At 33.3% G+C, this 21213-nt stretch overlaps 1 protein-coding gene and 1 long non-coding RNA gene across 33 annotated transcripts; both read left to right on the top strand.

The window, feature by feature from the left end:
• Positions 1-1789: 1789 nt before the first annotated feature.
• On the top strand, positions 1790-4085 carry LOC146938532 (uncharacterized). Its single transcript, XR_015031338.1, has 3 exons — positions 1790-2093; positions 2184-2930; positions 3683-4085. It is a non-coding gene; the product is annotated as an uncharacterized LOC146938532 (long non-coding RNA).
• Positions 4086-13578: 9493 nt separating this feature from the next.
• Positions 13579-20676, top strand: LOC146938531 (glucose-6-phosphate 1-dehydrogenase 2, chloroplastic-like). 32 transcript variants are annotated; one of them, XM_085752463.1, is made up of 17 exons: positions 13579-13880; positions 13978-14055; positions 14168-14598; positions 15318-15400; positions 15926-16038; positions 16218-16390; positions 16842-16892; positions 16979-17099; positions 17413-17642; positions 18471-18603; positions 18686-18757; positions 18889-19062; positions 19147-19277; positions 19428-19729; positions 19831-19892; positions 20011-20117; positions 20407-20676. In XM_085752463.1, exons 8-12 carry the CDS (start codon positions 17013-17015, stop codon positions 18964-18966), a joined length of 600 nt encoding a protein of 199 aa, XP_085608589.1. In that variant the 5' UTR covers positions 13579-13880; positions 13978-14055; positions 14168-14598; positions 15318-15400; positions 15926-16038; positions 16218-16390; positions 16842-16892; positions 16979-17012; the 3' UTR covers positions 18967-19062; positions 19147-19277; positions 19428-19729; positions 19831-19892; positions 20011-20117; positions 20407-20676. The 32 variants fall into 32 exon arrangements, with proteins under 32 accessions (XP_085608589.1, XP_085608587.1, XP_085608594.1 ...); XM_085752461.1 differs by having other exon boundaries at positions 16743-16892; XM_085752482.1 differs by having other exon boundaries at positions 13581-13880; positions 16218-16892; positions 18969-19062; positions 19428-19500; positions 19656-19729.
• Positions 20677-21213: the final 537 nt, after the last annotated feature.

Below are 21213 nucleotides of genomic sequence, written 5' to 3'. Positions count from 1 at the left end.
ATGTCTATGATTTTGTCCGTTAATATTGTGAGTTATTTTTATAAAAAAAATCGATAGGTATTTGCCTTGTAAAGTATTAAACGTTAATTTTGTGAGGCATTTTAATCAACTAAAAAATAATAATTGATGGGTATTTGCATTGTACAGTATTCAATATTTTGACAATTATAATCTTATCCAAAAATTTGCTTAATATATTCTTATTAAAAGAAAATTTAAAACAAAATGAACAAGCACTTCAGTGGTTAGGAAGTTGTTTCTTATTGGGTGGGTCACAAGTTCAACTCCCATCTGTGGCATTTTTTGTAACATGATTTAAGTTAAAAGCAAAAAAAAAAAAAAAAGAGAGAAGAACCGGTTCAACCCATAACTCGGCCGAGTCACCGGTTTTTACCGAGTTTGACCGGTTTTGACCGGTTCTCGCCGAGCCAACTGCATGGCCGATCCGAAGGTATGCTCGAACCGGTCTACCCACCGGTTCCCGGTTCGACCGGTCCAACCGGCCGGTTCGAGCCGAGTTTCAAAACTATGACTTTAAGAACTTTACATTCGTTTATTACAGCTTTTTAAAAAAATCAGAATCTAAAAAAAATCTAAAAACTGCTTCAAATGTGAAGCTGTTAAGAGCAGCTTCTCAAAAAATAGATTTTTTTAGAGGAGAGAGAAAATATGATTTAAAAGATTGAACTAATTTTGTAACAAAAAATCCCTTTTATATAGTTGTATCCAAACAAACTAAATTATTTGTTTAAAAAAAGTGATTTTAATCATGGTAAACAAACGCAAAATAGATTATGATTTTTCATAAAATCTCTAAAATATAATCTCTAAATTATTTTATGTCAAAATCACTTTTATTTTAATCCGTAACAAACGGGCCCTTAATATTATCATTTATTGTTTTGTTTACATTAAAATTAGTGAAAATAGGTTATACAATTTTTTTTAGAAATAAAAAAGTTGAGTATTTTTTTATTAAAATTAATATGAGGACTCATCATTTAGTAATTTAATATTAACAAAACAACATAAAGATAATTTGGGTAACCCACTACCCAATCTAATCCAAACCGGAAATTAGTGGGTTTGCTCAAACCAGTTCAATAGTGTAACGAGTGCTTATTTTACCTCACTTAAATCGAAGTACCCTATATGGTTCTGGTCTTGGGTTTGGTCAAACCCAACCCAAATTGACCCACGTACACCCCTAATTTTGGAGGGCTTAGATAAATTCTTCATATTCGCTGTATGTTCCTATAGTACTTTACTACAACAACAACAACCAAGCTTTATCCCACTGAGTGGAGTTGACTACATGAATCAAATTACACCATTATGTTCTATCATAAACCATATTCCGGTACAACTCATTAATCTCTGAATCTTTTTAATAGTTTTTTTAGGTTTTCATCTACCTCTAATGATCCGACTATCATCTAACTGATTTACTCTTCTTACTATGAAATTTACATGTATTCTCTATACATTCCTATTTCACCTGAGTATATTTTTTACCATCTTTTTTACTATAGGTGTTACCCCAACTCTCTCTAATATTATCTTTGTTATTAGCAAGGACGCACCCAAATTTGTTCTAATAACAAACATGGAATTTGTTTAAAAAGTAAAAACAATGAATTTGTTATAAAAAAATTTTTTGACGGGGAATTTGTTATAATATCAACTTTCGACTTTCTTATTTTATATTTTACTCATTTTAGTGGATAATTGTTGAATAACATTTATTTCATTCCCACATATGATCAAAGCCAACAAGCAACAATCTGTACTTACCCACAACTAAGAGCAAATACAGCCACAATTTTATTTTATTTTTTCCTTCCTTTTTTGCCTAAAAAAGGATAAGAACCACTGCCTCGTCATCAACGTGCCCATAGAAGGATCCAAACTCAACGTAACAACCTCTTTATATAGTGTAAAACAAACGCTGAATTTTCACAACAACTTCATTTCTTTTATTCTGACCAATATTCATCAATCATCTACTTCTTCATCAATCTCGTTGTAGCGTGCTGAAAATTCTTCCACATGGATTGGTTCACGATCTACACACCGATGGTTAATTTTCCTTGGTATGATTAATCGTACCTTTGTTGATTATTTTTCTTTAATCATCATCACGATTGTTCTAATTTCATTTTCATTTGCGTATTTTTTTGTAGGTCTGAAGTTCCATTTCCTAGATCTATCATTGCAAGTAAGTGCGATCTTCTTATTTATATTGCTTTCGGAGTTTCTTCATGTTCATCAACTTAGTTGAAGTGTTCTCGTTGCAGATACAATTGGATCGTTGCAATGATCGCGAGTTTTGTCATGTATTGAAATTGAAGAGAAGATTATGTAACAGAAGCGTTGTTATGAATTTAGGTACATGATGATGATGATGTTGATGAAAATTTTGTGATTGTGAACCGACCTTTGCCATGACAGGTGCGCTTGCATGGCAGGTCAAAAAAATGAATAAAAAAATATTTTGTTCTTTCTGAGAAAGATCGCACGGGAATTGCCCGGGATCTTCCTCAGGTGTGGTGGTGTGTGTGATCTTCTTGTTCTTCTCGTTGTGCTTTAATTTATCTTTATTGATATACCACGCATAGCAAAGAAACAAATCATAACACTAATCGCAAAGGATTTATCACAATCACTGAATTTTCTCCGTTGCTGACTGATTAAGGTATCATTTATTAGTTTACCTTTGAAGTTTAAATAAATCAAGCTATGCGAAATTTGAGGAACTGTGATTGTTTTGGTTAACTAATTTCGTGCTCATGTAAAACCAGGCTCTAGATACGATTTATGTGATTTAGATTTACTCAATTAAATTAAGTTTTAATTGCAAATTTTGACGATATTCTTTATTGGCAGAAAGTGCTTAATGGAGTTCTTCGATAATTATGTTATCAGTTAAGGTAATTGGTGTTTTGCTATTTACGCTAAAATTCAATTCTCTTGAATAAGATTTTTGAGGAGAGTGGATCTACGATTAAATTCAACTATGAACCAATAAATTAACACCCCATTTACATTTATATGTTCTTTCCATAATGTATCCGACATGATTACAACAAATTAACACTTCAACTGCAGTTATATATATTCTTTCAATTACAGCAATACTACTACTCAGTTCATTTCCTTATCGTAAGGAAATTTAACAAATCTATTTCTTTATTGTCTGAGGCATACCACAAATTAACACTTCAATTAGCGTTATATATTCTTTATTTAATGTCTTCTACATAATTAACACAACAAATTAAAACTTCGATTGCAGTTATATATTCTTTCAATTGCAGCTATATTTCTTCCTTCTTTATTACAAAGGAAATTTAACCAGCTATTTCTTTAATGTCTCCGACATGATTAGGGTTTAAGGTTTAGTGTTTAACACTTCAATTACAGTTATAGTATATTCTTTCTTAATTTCTTCGACACGATTATTTATGAATAATTGGCAAACTAGTTTGTCTATACAAAGAGATATATATTGAAGGCTTTGCATGTATTTTTTTCAAATTTTAATTTCATTTACTTCTTATTGATTGATACATCTTTCTGATTTTCTATAGAATTTGTACAATTTGTACTATTTGATGTAACATGATACACATACTCTGATAAGCCAATATGGTTGATGGTTGATACATGATGTATCAAACAGGAGAAACATGTCAAAAGAAAATTATTTATGGTGAGCATAGAGAATATTGATGGATACATGGAATTTGTTTATGAAAGGTGGGATGACAAAACTGAGTTTAGATAAAGGTGAACGTGAAGATAATATTTTTATATTTTGAATATTTCATATACTTTAGGAAGTGAGATCTCTAATTAGAGGAAAGATGACACTTTCTCTCTTAATTTATCTTAGGATCTCATTGTGGGCTGAGTGACTTGATAAATGGAAAGAAATTAAGGATAGTTGAAAACTCTTGGATCTAATTTCTTGTAACCTCCTTGTATCACTCGTTTCATAGTGGATTGGAGAGCTACTGTCTCCCCCAGATGTAGGTCATATTGGGCCGAACTGGGTTAACAAACATTAGTGTGTTGTTCTTTTACTCCTTTTTTTTTTTTTTTGTTCTTTGATTATGTTTGTGGATTTGTTTTACACTTAATTGTTATTTGATGTTGTTGCTTGAGAATAATTAATGGTTGTCACATTTAAGTTTATTGGTATGATTTTAGTTCGAATTCCACAACAATAAGATTTAATAAATATATAAAATTAGCATTTTTTTTTGGATTAATAACGTTAATTGTCATTTTTGAAAGACTCTAGCCCAGCTCAATGTAAAATCCCCACATCAATTTTCTCATCACTTTCATCATCTCATAACTTCAAAGTCTCCTCCCAGTTAGCTTTCAGTTGGTATCATTAATGTCATTCTTTATTATTTCTAAAGCGTTCTTATAAATAGAAGAGTTCTAATTTGTGGTAATTGGATCTGCAGTCTCTATAGTATATGAACTTGTTTTGTTGATGGTATTGTCCTTTTGTCATAATTAATGAATGCAAAGTAGGAATCTATCAATTATTGTACAATAAAAAATTGAAGCATGATGTACATATTTGTCTTGCTTTAGGATTATCTTTGTGTTCCTTGAGGTATCCTCTTTGCAGATACAATTGAATTGTTGCTATGATCGTTAGTATTGTATTGTTGCTGCTACCTTCAACATCATGTATTGAATGAAAGATTATTGTAAGAGAAGTGATGTTGCATCCTTAAAATATCAAATTTTGATTTGTGTTGTGAATTTAGCTACATGAGGATTAAAATTTTGAGATTTTGGTTTGAGGATGAAGTGAATCTGAATAATATCAAATGGCTTTAGATAGATTTCAATTGCTTTAGATTTTACTCAATTAAAATTAAGTTTTGATTTAAATGTTTGATGATCTTCTTTATTGGAAGAGAGATTACTTAATGGAGTTCTCCAATAATTATGTTATCAGTTAAGGTAATTGGTAATTGAACTTGCTTGTATAAGAGATTTTCTTTGAGGGAAATTAGAGTTTTGATTGACTTCAGTTATGAGTCGGTTCAACTAACAATTCATTGCAGTTATATATTCTTTCTTTAATGTTTCAAACATTATTATTTATGAATAATCATCAAAGTTGCTATTGGAGGGTAGTTTGATATTAATGAAATCATTTGGAGTGTCGTACTTAGGATATGTGAAATTAATCAATCGGCTACCTAGTTGCTAGTTTACACAGAGACAGAAATTAATCAATCATTTGCCTAGTTGCTAGTCGACACATAAACATAGACTGAAGGATTAATCCTTAATGTTTTTTGTTACGGTCATTTTTTAGAAGACTCAAAATAAAATCAGCTTATGAGCTTGTTTTGTTGAAAGAATCCGTCATTCTATCATAATTTACTGATGTCAAGTAACCTATCAATTATTGTACATATAATATTGAAGCTAGCAAAATCGAAAAACAAACATCAAATGGCAGAAAATGGTACATTTGCTAGACAAAGTATATGTTAAATGAGTTTGCATCTTTCGAGTTGTGTACTTATTAACAAAGTTAAGTTAAAGTAAGATTCATATCTAATATAGGCACACATAGATCAAGGCATCAATTCAATATAATGAATATTATGAAGTGTGGGCGCATGTGATTGTTGTGATTGATGTTAAGTTTCGAATATATCTAGTTATCAATTAATAAGTTATAAGTTTATAACATTAAAAAGTGAGTAGTTGAGTGAAATGTGACGTAATCATTTTTTGTGTATGTAATGAATAAGTGTGGCCTACGGGTGGAAACAGGTCAGGCCGTCCGACAGGGGCCTATGGCCTAGCCTATTTAAAGTCTAACTCGGCCCAGCTCGTTTATTAACAAGGCCAGACTCAAGCTTTTTATAAAGCCTATTTAATTAAATAGGTCAGGCTAAGGCTTACAAAAAAGCCTATTAAGCCCGTCGGGCCGGCCTATTAAGCTTTTTATGTATAATATATCTTCCATTATTGATATCATTGAAGTTTTTTTCTCATAAACTCAAGCCTTCATATGATTGGTCATTTAGTAGTAGATATATTGGTGTGATTAGACCTTTGTAAGATTTCATTATTTAGTACCACATATATTCATGTGCTTTAGGCCTTCGTAAATTTTGGCCTATTTAGTAGTATGCTTACATGTGTTGCTAGACTTTAGTGTAAAATAAGCTTTCAAATAGGCTTTCGGGCTTCATCAGGCCTTTAAATAGGTCAGGCCAGGCCTCGAAATTGAGCCTATGACGGGTAATAGGTCAGGCTCAGGCCTATAATTTTTGAAGTAGGCCAGGCTTGGGCCTTACAAAGCCCGGCCCGGTCTAGCCTATTTCCACCCCTAGTGTGGCCGTAAGTGGTAATAGAGTTTTTCCATCATTTACAAATTTGCACATGTTAAGAAGTTTAAAATAGTAATTTTACATTGGAACTTGAACAATTTGTATTAAATATAACTTTTTAATAAATAATTGTTGTTTTTAAATAAGAATTTACTACTTTTGGTTGCTTTAAGATGTGCAATATTGCACATGTTAGGCAAACCCTAATTGTATTACTTCATAATATCAACACTAGTTTTATTTATTTGCAAGATATAAATTGTAAATTAGTTCTAGTGTTATACTTTGTACTGGATATCATTCACTCATTAGTTTGTTTACGTTAGAAACTTGACATATCACTGGACTTTTGACCCGTGCGTTGCCTGGGTTTATTAAAAAACCTCACAAAAATTGAATAGAAATGGACTAATTAGATCAAAATTTCATAATATTCACCTTTAAAAGCAATTAGGTTCTACCAAAAATTCGAATTTAGTTTCACCACTCTTGTAAAATTTATTTGTTTGATTTGACTACAAAAATAAAAAGAAAAGGAAAATGGAAGACAAAGCAATTAAAATGGCTTTGATATTAACTTAAAGGAGAATGTTTTATTGACACCCTTTTTCCCATACCACTCTTGTACACAACTTACACAGCAAAGTATTTTGGTAATTTCACAAATCCCTTTTTTTCAATTCTCACCACTCTTCTTTTCATATTCTCTCTCAATGAAAAGACCTCTTTCTCGTCTTCCACCAACCACACCTTCAGCTTTATCACTTTCTCTTTCTCTCCCTTCTCTCAAACCTGCCACTCCCTCACCAATACCACTGTGGTTGCTCCACCGATCACATCCTCTGCCCTTCCTCACCACCACTGTCGCCCCTATTATTTCCCTTCGTTGTTCATCTTTCCAACACAACAACAACAACGTCTCCGCCATTGAATTTTTCCAGATTTGTTGCATCATGATGGTGGGAGGATGGAGGCCTTTGGCTGCGGAGGCTTTCTCCATATCTGGACAGGCGTGGACGACAGAGGTGGTGTTGACGGATGTGAGGGATAGAGAACAAGATGTGGTGGTGGCTCTCACCACTGACAGAAAATGGGAGAGATAGACGTCGGCAAGAAAGAGATATGAGGAAGAGAGACGTCGGTGATGGAGGAATAGGACGATGGTGGTCGGTGATGAAGGGAGGATAATGGTTGACGGTTAGTAGTGTTGTCGTCGTCGATATGGTGGATGGTCACCAGAAATAGATGTGTATAGAAGGCAACTAGAGAGGGAATGAGACAAACGTAGAAGAGAGAAAGGAAGGATGAGAGAGAACTGCGATTGAAACTCAATTTTTTTTTAGCTGGCACTTTGTAAGAGTATTTAATATTAATTTTGACAGGTGGAAGTGTGTACAAGGGTGGTATGCCACCTAAGGGTGTCAACCTATCACCACTCATTAATAAATATAACAGATTTTAGGGTTAAATATGTTTTTTGTCCCTACATTTTAAGAGACCTCGAAGAATAGCCCTACCTTTCAAAAAAATGTTTTAAAATCCTCACATTTTACTTCGTTATCGAAATTAGTCCCTGTCGTCTATTTTATTAACAGAACACCGATGTGGCATAAGGGTGGGTCCCATTTTGTGTCTTGTGTTGCAGACATATTACAAAAAATAAAAATCTAATAAGTCAAAAGATCTTCATCTTTCACTTCTTCATCTTCATCTTCCTCTCTTCCTTCTAATTTAATTTGATCTTTCCATCTCTCATACCAAAAAATCAGACATTTTATCTTCTTTTCTCTTCCTTAATACTTTTGTTTTTTTCAATAATTTTTCTTCGTCTTATGCTTCACTTCTTTTAGCAGAAACAACAAATCAAGAAAGGGATCATGGGTCTTGGAAGATTGGTAGGAACACTAAAATCCAAAATCATGTTCAGTGTATGTAAATCCGCGAGTGCAACACAAAGCTAAGAAAACCACACAAAGCTAGATCTGCGATTGCGAGATATGCGATGACGACAGCGTGGGGGGCGTGGTGGTGTGACGGTGGAGTGCGGAAAACACATAGGATGGATGTTTCGATTTGTGATGGGCATCGCTTAAGGTGGCGGGAGTGACGAAGATGGTGGTAGTGTCGTGGCTGGATGGATTTGAGGGTGGATGGTCAAGGGTCGTGTGAGAATAAGGGTTGTTACAAGAGAGACAAGTCGTGAGAGAGTAAAAAGATTATGATTTTAGGTTGTGTTCGTAGATTAGTAGAGAGATTATGGAAGAAGAAGAAGGGGTTGTTTCACCTAATAAAAAAATAAAAATATTAAATTTTAATTTAAATTAATATTTTAACATGTTGCATGACATGTCATTAATGAGCATGTGGCATCCTAGTGGCGTTTATGTGGCATGTTCGGTTTGTCCAATCATAAAAAATGGACAGCAGGGACTAAATGTACTAACGGAGAAAAAATGTGGGAATTTTAAAAAATTTATTGAAATGTAAGGACTCTTTAATGTCGTGCAAACTGTAGGGACCAAAAACATATTTAATTAGGGTTGTTCGCGGTGCGGTTTGGTTTGGTTTTGAGACTAAAAGTCATCCGAACTACAAAATAAAAAAGCATGTGGTTTGGTTCGGTTCGGTTGACTTTTAAAGTACAATCTGAACCAAACCAAACCAAACCAATGCGGTTTGGGTTGGATCGGTTGGTGCGGTTTTTTTGAGACAATAACTTTTTAGGTTTCTAACAATAAAATCGAGTTAAAAAGGTAAAACACAACATATTTTCGACAAACAACATAAACCAAATTAAAAATGTGGACAAAAATTAATTCTATTTTGTAAGAAATGTAAAATACTAAGATTTTATCATTCTCTAAAATTTTAAGTAGCACATAAATACATTTTTGAAATAAAAAGGCAAGAAGAAACTTAACAAGAGAAAAAATATGTCATTTTATAAAAGTTTCCATTGAGTTTCTATGAGTATTGGTCTACGTGACAGATTCTAATTAGTGTTTTTATTATGTTGCGGTTTGGTTTGGTTTGGTTCGGTTGGTAAAATGAAAACTGCAAACCAAACCAAATCATGCGGTTGAGTAAAAAAGTGATCTAAATACATCCAAACCAAATGCAATTTTTTGCGGTTTCGGTTTGGGTTGGTTCGGTTTACGGTTTTTCTCTTAGATTGGTTTAATTTTGAACACCCATATATTTAATCCTAGATTTTACACCCTCCGGTCACTAATATAAGCAAAAATCTACATTTTAGGTTCATTCATTTAATGATGTATGTGGTCTATAATAAAGACCATGTGCATCATTAAATGAATGAATCTAAAATGTAGATTTTTGCTTATATTAGTGACCAGAGTGTGTACGTTATAAAAAAATAAGGACAAAACTTAGGAACAGTACAATATGTAATGTTCACCCCTGTCTCCCACTCAAAACATGACAAATGTATTAAAATATCCATCTCATACCCAGCTCAATAAACGCAGTTAGTTTTTTCAGGCTCCGTTAATTATCTTTTATCAAACAAAATCTTGGACTCAGATTCTTCCTCAATTTTTTATTTCCTTCTAGATAAAATTCCAACCCTTGTTTCACCCTTAACCCGCATATTGGATGGAATTCAGTGCTAGTCAACAAAAATTGGAATTCTGAATCTACTATGCAACATCAATACAACTTTCCACAGTCTCTAATGGCTCGTAGGGGGAAATCCAATCTCTATTTCAACATCAGTGGAAATCCTAATCCTATTCATTTTAAATAATCATTATAATGAGATTGCAAGGCCGGACATCGTGATACGGGTTCGAACTCTGGACTTCACAGCTGTGTGAGTTTAATTTCGGTGGATTACCACTTCATATAAGACAAAAAAAAACTCATTATAATGAGATGAGAAATCTTTATGATGAAGGTTTTTGAAATAAAAAAAAACAAAACATAGTTGATTTTCATTGCATTCCATATTGTTTATCTTGCTGAAATATATTTTATTTTTGTAAAGGAACTGTGCATAATTTGTTTATCAAGGAGAAGTCTTCCAACTTGGAATAACATGGTTGGGTTTAGGTGTGCCAATTCTCGTAGAAGAATTACATTTAACTTTCAATACAATATTTTTTTTGTAACGTCCAAATTGAAAGTGTCTAGAATATTCAATAAGTGCGTTAAAACTGATATTGGATATATTAATTATACAATACAGAAACGACATCAGTCGTGAGTTTAGATACAAAGCCAACATGAGTCTTATGTTACATTATTTCCACAAGGATAGTCGAACGAAGCTTAATTACAAAGTTCATTACAACACATCTCATAATATAACATATGCATCAACTAGAAAGACACAAAGTTGGTTCCACGAAAGCACGATCAATCTAAAGCTTTCTCTTTACCTTTGCCACGAGAGACCTGTGAACCTGAACAAATAAGGAGAGGGATGAGACATAATGTCTCAGTGAGTTCTATCTAATCCTAGGCTATAGGTAACCTCGGGGGAAACCTACGGTTACCTCGTGTGTACATTACAACCTGACGGTTGATTATACGTGTATGGACATGCTTGCCTAGACGGTAGTGCATACTAGAACCGTCATTGCTACATCATATTGCCATAGGTTTAACTATCAATTTACGTGTTAAGGCGATTTAGGGAACCTAAGATCGCTACACCGATATACACTAATGCATCAAGGCCGAAACTTAACATATTCATGACACGTTTCTAAACCGGACGAATAGGAAATCCTAAGATCGTCGTCGGTAATCTTCGTAACTTACTCAAGTCTAACATCATAACATACATAGTCGTATTCATTAAGTTAGAGGTTAGCGTTGAACATTAACATTATCTGAGTTCATTTTTACGGAAAGCCCCGAGGTGGAGTAATCCCGAGCACAATCCCTATCTAACCGATGAAAACCTATTTAAGGAAACATCGGACTCCTTCAGCGTCGTACGGGCCCCTCTTGCGAAGCTTATCCCGTTTCACCTAATCGAAACCCCTTTAGATCCAACCTAGTGTGAATCACAAAAGACACGACACCTACGTCTTACTTATACTTTCTTAGTGAATAGATTAAACTAATCGCTTCACATCTTATCATACATAGATTCTATGATGACGTTCTATTCTCGACAAGCTATGCCGAGGCTCTATGTTCCTTCCCTTGCTTAATTCAAATCTACCCCATCAAGTTTCATGTAAAATTCTCATGAGTGCCATTATTGTTTGAAAACATGTTCATATGTCTCATGCAATTTCTAGTGAAAACTCATTTGTGATGGTGAATTAGATTCTTAGAGATTGAGGGTTTTCTTTAGGTTAATTAGCGTTAAACAAGTGGTTTCGGATGGCATACAAGGCCCCAAAGCCAGCTAAAAGTGAAACTTGATGTGCCATTTTCGCTAAAATTTTGCTGATAGCGAAATGGTTCTGGAGCTGTCTGGAAATTTCGCTAATAGCCAAATTTTGGCTATTAGCGAAATAATTTTGCTAATAGCGAGTTTCTTCGGACCAGAAGTGCAGAAAATGCGATTTTTGATCTTTTACCTCAATTCCAAGCAACCTAATGCACCACAATCATCCAGAATGCATAAAAGTGAAGGGAAATTGATTGCATAGCAATATAAACATGTTTCAAGCATCAATTGACATAAAAGGGGCACTAAACTATACCATTCTAGCTTAGCATAAATTCATGTTTTCTTACTAAAATTGCTCAAACCCAGTGGTAGGTTAACTATCTAAGAACTCACCTTGCACAAAAGAAGTGAAACTCAAGTATTCCTAAGCTCTACACCAAAACCCTAGATGATAGAATCAAGTGAAGAAAGCTTGCTCCAAGAATACTAAGTTGTTTCCATCAAAAGCTTATCATTCCATTCATGTTTGCTTGCTTGCTTGAAAAGAAAACACTAATTGATGATGGATTGGGAGAGATAGGAACCGATTTTCTAGAGAGGGAAGAGAACAAAAGTCTTTCCAAAAACCTAGAGAGAGAAAGCTTGAAGAAAAATGAATATTTTGGGACCTAAGACCCTTAAATACTCCTCTCGCTCCAGTTCCAAAATTGCCCTTAATCTTAAACGCGCGCATTTATTCGTTAACATGAAAGAGCGGGATATTACATTTTTTTTTTTGAAAATACTTTCAATACAATATTAACATACTTGTGATATTAATTCCATTGGTCATCATACATTATTATTCTTATGTTGCTTTTGTTACTATGTGTACATTAATACTAAACTTATATTTTTTTTAATGACCAGTTAGTAGTTAGTAGTTAGATTTATATTTACTTTTTTTGTTTTAGTTTAAATTCAAGATATCAAACTCTTTAACTCTTAACTCAAATTAGTTGAACTATCTATCGCCTAATACTAATACTAATTTGCACTGGACAAACCCTCAACCATTCAATACTTTAGCTTTGTCTTTAGAGATATTTACATTTAGTATCCAACATATTTTGATCGGATTTCTTTATCTAAAGGAATTTTGTGAAAAAACAAAAATCAAGACAAGGTAAAGTCGAAAGGGGCCAAACCTTTGTGAAACCTTACATTGATGGGACCAAATAATTAATGTTACAAATACAAGAGTACAATGTTTCCTTTGCTAATAAATAAAATAAAAAGAGTACATTGTCTCCTCTTAAAAAAGAATACACATTCTCCAAATGTTTAATCAAGCAGTAAAAAATAACATCTTTAACCTGACCAAGAAAAATAAAAATATCAGGTTTAGAGTCCAAAAGTAACATATTTGAGTTTTGAGTTTCGCTCGCACATTTGATAAAAGACAGATACATACATCTTTGTAAGTATTTTTTGAGTCTGAATATCCCTACTTTAAACAGGGATACCTTCCTCTCACTCTAAAATTTTCCAATAAAAAAATTAATCTATAAATATAGATATTGGGTACGATATCACTTCAAAAATACGAATGCATGTGTCCACAACTATTATTTGGGAAGTATATGTTGGACTGACCGGTAATTTTATATAAAACCAATTTAAACACATTCCATTAGATATACAATTACACACATATATATAATATGGGAAAATCTGAATAATCTACTAAACTAAATAAGAAAATCAATGTCTGTTTTTTTGACCATTTTACCCTTATTAGGGGCATTTTGGTAAATTGGTAATTGGTGAGTGTTTATACTATATATAGGCTAAACCACAATTAAGATCATTTTTCCCCTCATTTTCTCTCTCATCTCTCACGGTTTCCTCCCTCTCTTCTCTCACGGTTTCCACCTTCTTCCTCCCATCTCTCTCTCGGCCCTCTCATTCTCAACCCCAAAATTCTACAATCCTCACCCAAACCCCATGAAAATCATCATGCAAACTCATTTTTGAAACCCTCATGATGAATTAATCATCAATCAAGATTCAATCCTTTTCTCCTCTTCCAGTTCTGTCCAAACTGAACCCTAACCCCATCCTTCAATCTTTCAATTCATTCATTCCAGGTAATTAGGTTTAATTAAATTCTCTTACCTTTTGATTTGTTTTACTGAAATTGATAATTTTAGGTTTGATGCTTTTGATTTTGGTTTTTATCTGTAGAAGTAAAGTGATAGGAGAAGTTGCTGGTGGGAAATCTCTATTCATGAAGGATGAGTTGTGATAGATAGATTGTTGAAGGTATCATCTTTGCATGTTTTTATTTATGTATTTTTGTTTTGTTTTGTTTTGGATTGTGGCTGGAAATTTTATTTATGTATTTTTGTTTTGTTTTGTTTTGGATTGTGAAAAGAAAGAAAAAAAAAGGGGAGAAACGGGAACGGGAGGAAGAAGAACGGGAACGGGAAAGGGCCGTCACAACTGCGGCGAAAAACAGCGGCGCCGGTGAGGAAGAGTAAGAGAGAGACGGTTGTCTCCAATCTAAAGTCATGCATGCATAATTCTCTCTGGTTTGAGTGCTGAATCTAATTCTAATCTTGCATGTGGGTTTGATTGAAAATTTGTGATGGATTTGTGAGAAGAATGTTAAGTTTGGGTAAGAGGGATCTGAGGTCGAGAGTGAGGCAGAGGGAGAAGAGTAGAAGAAATGGAATTAGGGTTCTGAGAAAGAAGTAACTAAAGAAAAATTAGGGGTTTTCAAGACTGAGTAATTGGAGATGGAAGCTAGGAACTTAAGGAAACAAGAGCACCAGAGCTTGCTGCCATCACCATAAAGAATTAAAGGTGGGTTTCCCTTTCCCTCATCCCTCATGCATAATCTAAATCAACTAATTTAGGGGTTATGAGACATGAAATTGATTGATGAAAAGTAAATTGTTCATTATGCATGTTTGATTTTAAGAATTGAAGTTATTGCATTGATTTGTTTGTGTATTTTTACTAAATTGATTTTGTGTGAATGATAGCATGATTGAAAGGTTTATTGATTTAGCCACTGGAATAATTTGATTGAATGGGTTTTATGGTGAAGTGATTCTTATTGTATATGAAAAAGGAGATTATAAAAATGAGCTAGGTTTTTCTTAAAATTACTGCAGAAAATAGCTTCAGTGCAGGATTTTTAATAATTTATTGATTTTGAATTTTTAGACGGGACCAGTTGCATAAGTTGCAGTTATAAGCTGGCTGCATACAGTAAAATAATCAGAAATGTTTGATTTCATATGAATGATTCAATCATAGGTTTTATGGACTGCTGTGCTGGAATTGGTTTCTACAGATCAGTTTTAGTGTTAGATTTTTCTGAAATTGATTACTTTGAATTTGGATATGGGACCAAATGCATTGTCTTCGTGTGAGTATTGGTCACGTATAGAAAAATTTACAAAAATTTATAACTTCAATTTATATGTCTTTGTTGCTTTGAATGACAGATGATTAACTCATTTTTTTTTATGTTTCACATATATTGCTTCTACTAATTGAGTGAATTATATGTTCAGGTTCCTCCAGAACTGCAAGCTTCTTTTATTGCAGCAGTTGATAAAGGAAACATAAGAAGCATGCCAACATAGTGAATAAAAAGGTTCTAAAATATTTATCTAAGATTTGATATGTTATGGATCATGTTATTTTATAATTATATGCATGTAATATCTAAATTTCGAATCAGTTTACCTTTAAGCGTATAAACAAATATGTATTTGCGAACAAAATTATCCGAAAAAAAGCAATCCACCCCGTTGACAGTTTACAACTCAACAGGGTTAACAATCTCGCATAAACATATATGTTGGTTGATAATCTCACATAAACATATATGTTTACGTGAATTGTTTTCATCTTTGAAAGAGTTGCTTTATGGTGTGACATTTAAAGTTATCTCATTATTATTTTCTTCCATTTCAAATATGTAAGTTATACCAAACTAAATATAAACATGGATCCGGATATTATCTTGGAAATTTTGATTGCAATGAGTTCTGCGTCTATGGCTCTTTAATTATTGCAATTACCATTCCTTCATGCTGCTCATTCTTCAATATTTCCTAATGATATGTTCCCTGTCACTTTTTTTTATTTTGACAAAATGTTTTCTGTTACTTGACAGGGATGTTGGCAGTAATATCGCATTGAAAATTCTGAAGCGTGTAGAAAAAGGTTGGGGTCAAGGAAGTATATCGAGTTTGCTGCCTCAAAAGAATGATTTTCTTGATTACTAAGGTAGCAGTTTATGTTGGTTTGAGGTTATGAGATGGTTATTGGTTTGTTTTGTTGTTTGATTGTGGTTTTGGATACACTTTGATCATGTCTATGCGAACTGCGTGCTGCAATTTAGAACTATATGATTTGTACTAAACTTTTATTTTATTAATATGTTTTATTTGGTATGATGATTAAAGGAAACTGATAAGGTTGGTGAAGCAATATGGTGAAAGAAAATGGGCTCAAATAGCTGAGAAGTTAGAAGGAAGGGTTGGCAAGCAGTGTAGAGAGCGATGGCATAATCATTTGCGTCCTCAGCTGCTTTAACAAGATCATTCAAGCGGTATCTGACTGAGGATCAAATTTTCAGGTTTTCTAACTACACTTTGACTGTGTTTGGATATATTAAGCGCTTATACCATTCACACTTATCATATAAGTGCTTATATATAAGCTATTTCTATAACAAGATAAAAAAAAAGTCAAATTGTTTTCATATAAACTATAATCTATTTTCATAAGCTATATTGGAGAGCTTATGAAAATAAGCTGAAAACAACTTACAAACATGTCATAAATTGTTTCCTTGAGCTCCTTCAAACAATCCTAGAAGTGTTTATGGCAGTGGATAAACTCAAACAATCCAATCCAAACATGGTCTAATTATCTGTAGATTTTAATGATTGTAAAGTGCTTTATTTAAAATGGAAAATATTATATAGAATCGATCACTATCTTGGAAAAGAGCTTGTGGAAAATCTTTTTGTTCTCCGATTCTCAAATCTAATTTTTGACCCTTTGTGGTCGAGGCAATACATAAGAAATGTACAGTTGATATTCTCAGAAGATTTTGGTACTGAAGGACGTGGCAGGTAACTTCTCTTCCTTTGCAGCATTTACACTTTTTATGATCTTAAAATGGTGATTCTCATATATTTCATATCTGTTCCATGTGTAGGTACTTTGACAATTATGGTATAATTAGAGATATTATGCAGAATCATCTACTTCAAATACTAGTCCTCTTTGCACTGGAAACTCCTGTTAGTTTGGATGTAGAGGACATTAGAAATGAAAAGGTCTCATATGGTTATATACTTTTTTTATAGGCAAATATTAATTTTTAGTATATTACTCCCTCCGACCTTAAATATAAGTAGAAAGGTTCATCTATTTGATACAAATACATGTACCTTTTTCGGTCAAATATAAGGCCGGAGGATGTATATGCTAGAAGCCAGAGTTTAAAACCTGGACTTTCTTCTCAAAATCATTTGGGTGGTTTAGTTCAACCACTTGAGCTACGCCTCAGCTCATGGTTATGGACCTTTAATTCATCTGTTTTAAATAATTGTGATTTTTCATGACTTTCAATTGCTTAATGGATGTCAGGTCAAGGTTCTTCGTTCTATGAGACCGATTAAACTCGAGGATGTAGTTTTAGGCCAATATAAGAACCACACCAGAGGAGGTGTTGCATATCCAGCCTACATTGATGACAAAACTGTACCAAAGGACAGCTTAACCCAGACATTTGCCGCGGCTGCCCACTTCATAGATAATGCAAGATGGGATGGGGTACCTTTTTTGATGAAGGCTGGGAAAGCATTACACACCAAGAGGTAAGTGAAAGGAATAAGTTTTGCACAATGTTGTCAATAGCAGATCGTGAAAATTTGCGGTTTGTTGAAATTCTGCTATGCTTACAGTGTTGTAGTGCTGATATAGCTGCTATTTTACAACCTTTTGTACTAAATAAAGTATCGCCAATATATAACATCAAAGTCAATAGTAGGTATATAACTTGCCAACATCAAACCAATGTCACAATACAGAATACAATCTCAATGACTACAAAATTTTGGACTGCAGAATTTCACCTCATTTGATATAAAATAAGAATTTGTTTACAATACACTATGGTGAATCTCATCATAAACTTAAAATAGAATGTACAATTGTTTTTGCAAACTAGCACTATAACTATACTATCTACAAGTATGTGTTTTATATGTTTTGCGCCTATATGATGCATAATAACAAGTATGCAAGAGAGATTTTTAAGTATTTGAGATGGAACACTGCCAATATTTTCCCATCTCTTTTAAGCTGAGATCAAGGGAATAATATCAGCTTATGTAATGCCAGAATAAGTGTTTCTTGGTTAATTTTTTTTTTGTTGCTAAATTAGACGGTCAATAAGATTGATCTAGAAGACAATATTATCTTGCATTTTTATGTCAAGATGTTAAGATAACTACAAGTTTGAAAAATAATTATTTAAACTGTACTGGGTAGATTTTAGTGATAAGTTGGATGATGGCCATGGTCATTAGCCCCTATTTTGAACAATGTGTTTTGGTCATGTGACTATTTGGTGTAAGGTTTTTCACTTGGATTTTAGTTCATAAACCTGGAAACTGCAATTAACATATCTTTTCTAATTTCAGGTTTACTGATAAACAAATTATGAGGCTTCAGGAGACACCTGACGAGATACCTGAGGGAGGAACGCCTCACACTGTTAGCTTACTATTGCATGACAAACTGGTGGATACTGGAAAGCCAGGTGACAGAGTTGAGGTGAGACTATACCATGACACTCTGATAAATAGATATTCTCATGTTTGTTCAATGGTCCCATGAGTGTTTTGTTGTACATCAGGTGACTGGTATATACAGGGCTATGAATGTCAAGGTGGGACCAACTCAGAGAACTGTTAAGTCATTGTTCAAAGTATGAGTTATCTTCTCAAACACTTTTGCATTTAGAGCTTCGCCTTTGCATTTTTCATCTTGTCTAATTGACATTTGTTTTGTTCCGTTTGGCCCTTAAAAGTTGGCATGATTCATTTCATTGTTCTAAAGGAAAAATGTGTTGCTATCATGAAGGAATCCCTGTATGATAAATATATTGATGAGCATGGGGTTGTTGATTTTGGTTGAAGCAGGGGGATCAGTCAACAGAAAGAGGCAAATCGCTTTCTAAATGCTCTTAATAAGCAATCAGAGCTGGAACAGAAAGATTTCTTTTCAGTATCTGTATGTACTTTCTATTTTTCCCTGCATTTGTTGTCAATTGTTTTTGTTCTCGACAAAAGACGTATGTGTTGTTTAATTTTTCAGGAAATATACAGTCTGGCTGATACCTGATATGGATACTTTCATCGAAAATTTAAACAGCGTTGGTTATCTACTCAAAAAAGGACCAAAGACATATCAGGTGCGATGAGATTTTTACGCTCCACTCTATAGAGGTTTGTTTGATGATTTCCATCTTATTAATGTGCAACTCTTTCATACACCAAGAATCTATAATGCCTTACCTATCCCTTCCTAGCCACCTCTATAAGGGGAAGAAAGGTTTTAAAATTTTGGTGACAAGACAATCCTTTTGACACATGCAGGTATTATCCTCTTTGTACTCACGGAGCCAGTCGTCTAGGTCAAGGGGCTAAACTGAAGTTGAGTTATGTACATGTCAGTGATTAAATGTAATAGCTTTTCGTTAATTTATTGTGTTTAAGAATCCGAAAAAAGGGTGTACCTTATCTTATACCAAAGTTCCCTTTCCCGGAATACTTTAAGAATGTGCTTTGTCTTGTGATGATTGTCATCGAATATGCAATTTCAAGGGGACGAGAAAATTAATCTGATAATCTCGCATGTAATTATACGACAGTTTTGCTGTATTGTGAAATCTTTAAAGGTAGAAAGTCCTTTACCAATCAGATTTTTTTCATTCACAATAGTTAGAGTTTGAATCCTTAACCACTTATCTATTTGCTTTTATGCAAATGGTTGCTGCAGATTGGTTGAGATCTGACAGAAGGGAAGATGATCTTGGTGGCCGTCCTGGGAGCATTATGCAGGTTGACTTTGGTGTTTTGGTTCTTAATTTTGATTATATTTAGCCATCAAGTAATTACTTATATATATATTTTTATATTATGAAGAAAAATCAATTTGATGAATTTTGTTAACTTGCAGAAATATGCAGCACAGGGTGGGCCTGAGTTTTTCATTGTAAACATCTGTGGTGTTGTTCTCCCTTTGAATCCTTCTTTTCTTAAGATCATGACTCTGCCATATCTAAAGTAGGTTTCTTTTCTAATCAATGAAACTTAATCTTTATATAATGTGCATCTCATTACTTTCCTTTTTAGTAAATCATGGATTTAATCATGAAATTGCAAGTTGGCTAATCTGAGTCTTTGAAATTGGCATAATTTCGGAGACTAAATTAATCAAAGTTCTCAAGTGGCAACGGATTTTCAATTTCATAGCTATTATTATATTTGGAATACGTGATTTTCTCCATTCTAATCTTTTACTGTTAAATTATATTTACATAATCAAAACTGAAATTAATGTTGTGCCTGTCAGGGATATAACTATGGCATTTCCCAACTTTGTTTTGCACACCGAGGTGGAAGATTAGCAACAAACAATTGAAGATCAATGCACTTGAAGGATTAAAATTTGCAGCTATAGAATAGAATGTATTGTAATTGTATATAACGTGTTTAAAGCAAAATCAACCACTTCAATTTGCAGCTATAGAATAGAATGTATTGTAATTGTATATAACCTTAGGCAATTATAAGTTGCCTTTGCCTAATTAAAATCAATGGATTCACTTGATTGTATGCATGATATATATGTACCGAACCCAGTTAAGAAAAATTGATATGCCAATGAATGATCAAAGAAACTACATAAATAAATATAAAAAAAAAATTGTTTGGAAATTGTAGAGTGATTTTAAATCAACAGGCATAGATTTATTTGCATCAGCTTATAATTATTTTATTTATTGTGACATAAAATTTACTTCCTTCATGGCCGTGTCCCCCAGCTGTGATCATCGTGTTATAGATGGTAATTATTCTTAATCTGATGATGTTACTTATGCTATATAATTTATTGATCCATGACATATATTACTCTACTGTTTAGTCGAGCTAAACCCCTTTTGTAACTCAAATTTAACCTTACTAGATCGTCTACCCGTGCTGCCGCACGGGTCATATACATTGTGAATAATTATATAATGCAATAATAAACACCAATTACACAACTAAATCGTTGGAACGACTCATCAAGTAATAGTATTGCATTAAATTAGTGTACAATGTTTACACATTTTGGAAAAACTTCTTTATACACTATATTTGTAGTCGTATTCATGCT

Source organism: Medicago sativa, chromosome 3, assembly GCF_051527215.1.
Source record: "Medicago sativa cultivar Bolivia chromosome 3, Bolivia_mono, whole genome shotgun sequence".
NCBI classification, from domain to species: Eukaryota; Viridiplantae; Streptophyta; class Magnoliopsida; order Fabales; family Fabaceae; genus Medicago; species Medicago sativa.
This window is presented reverse-complemented; position numbering and strand designations above follow the sequence as displayed.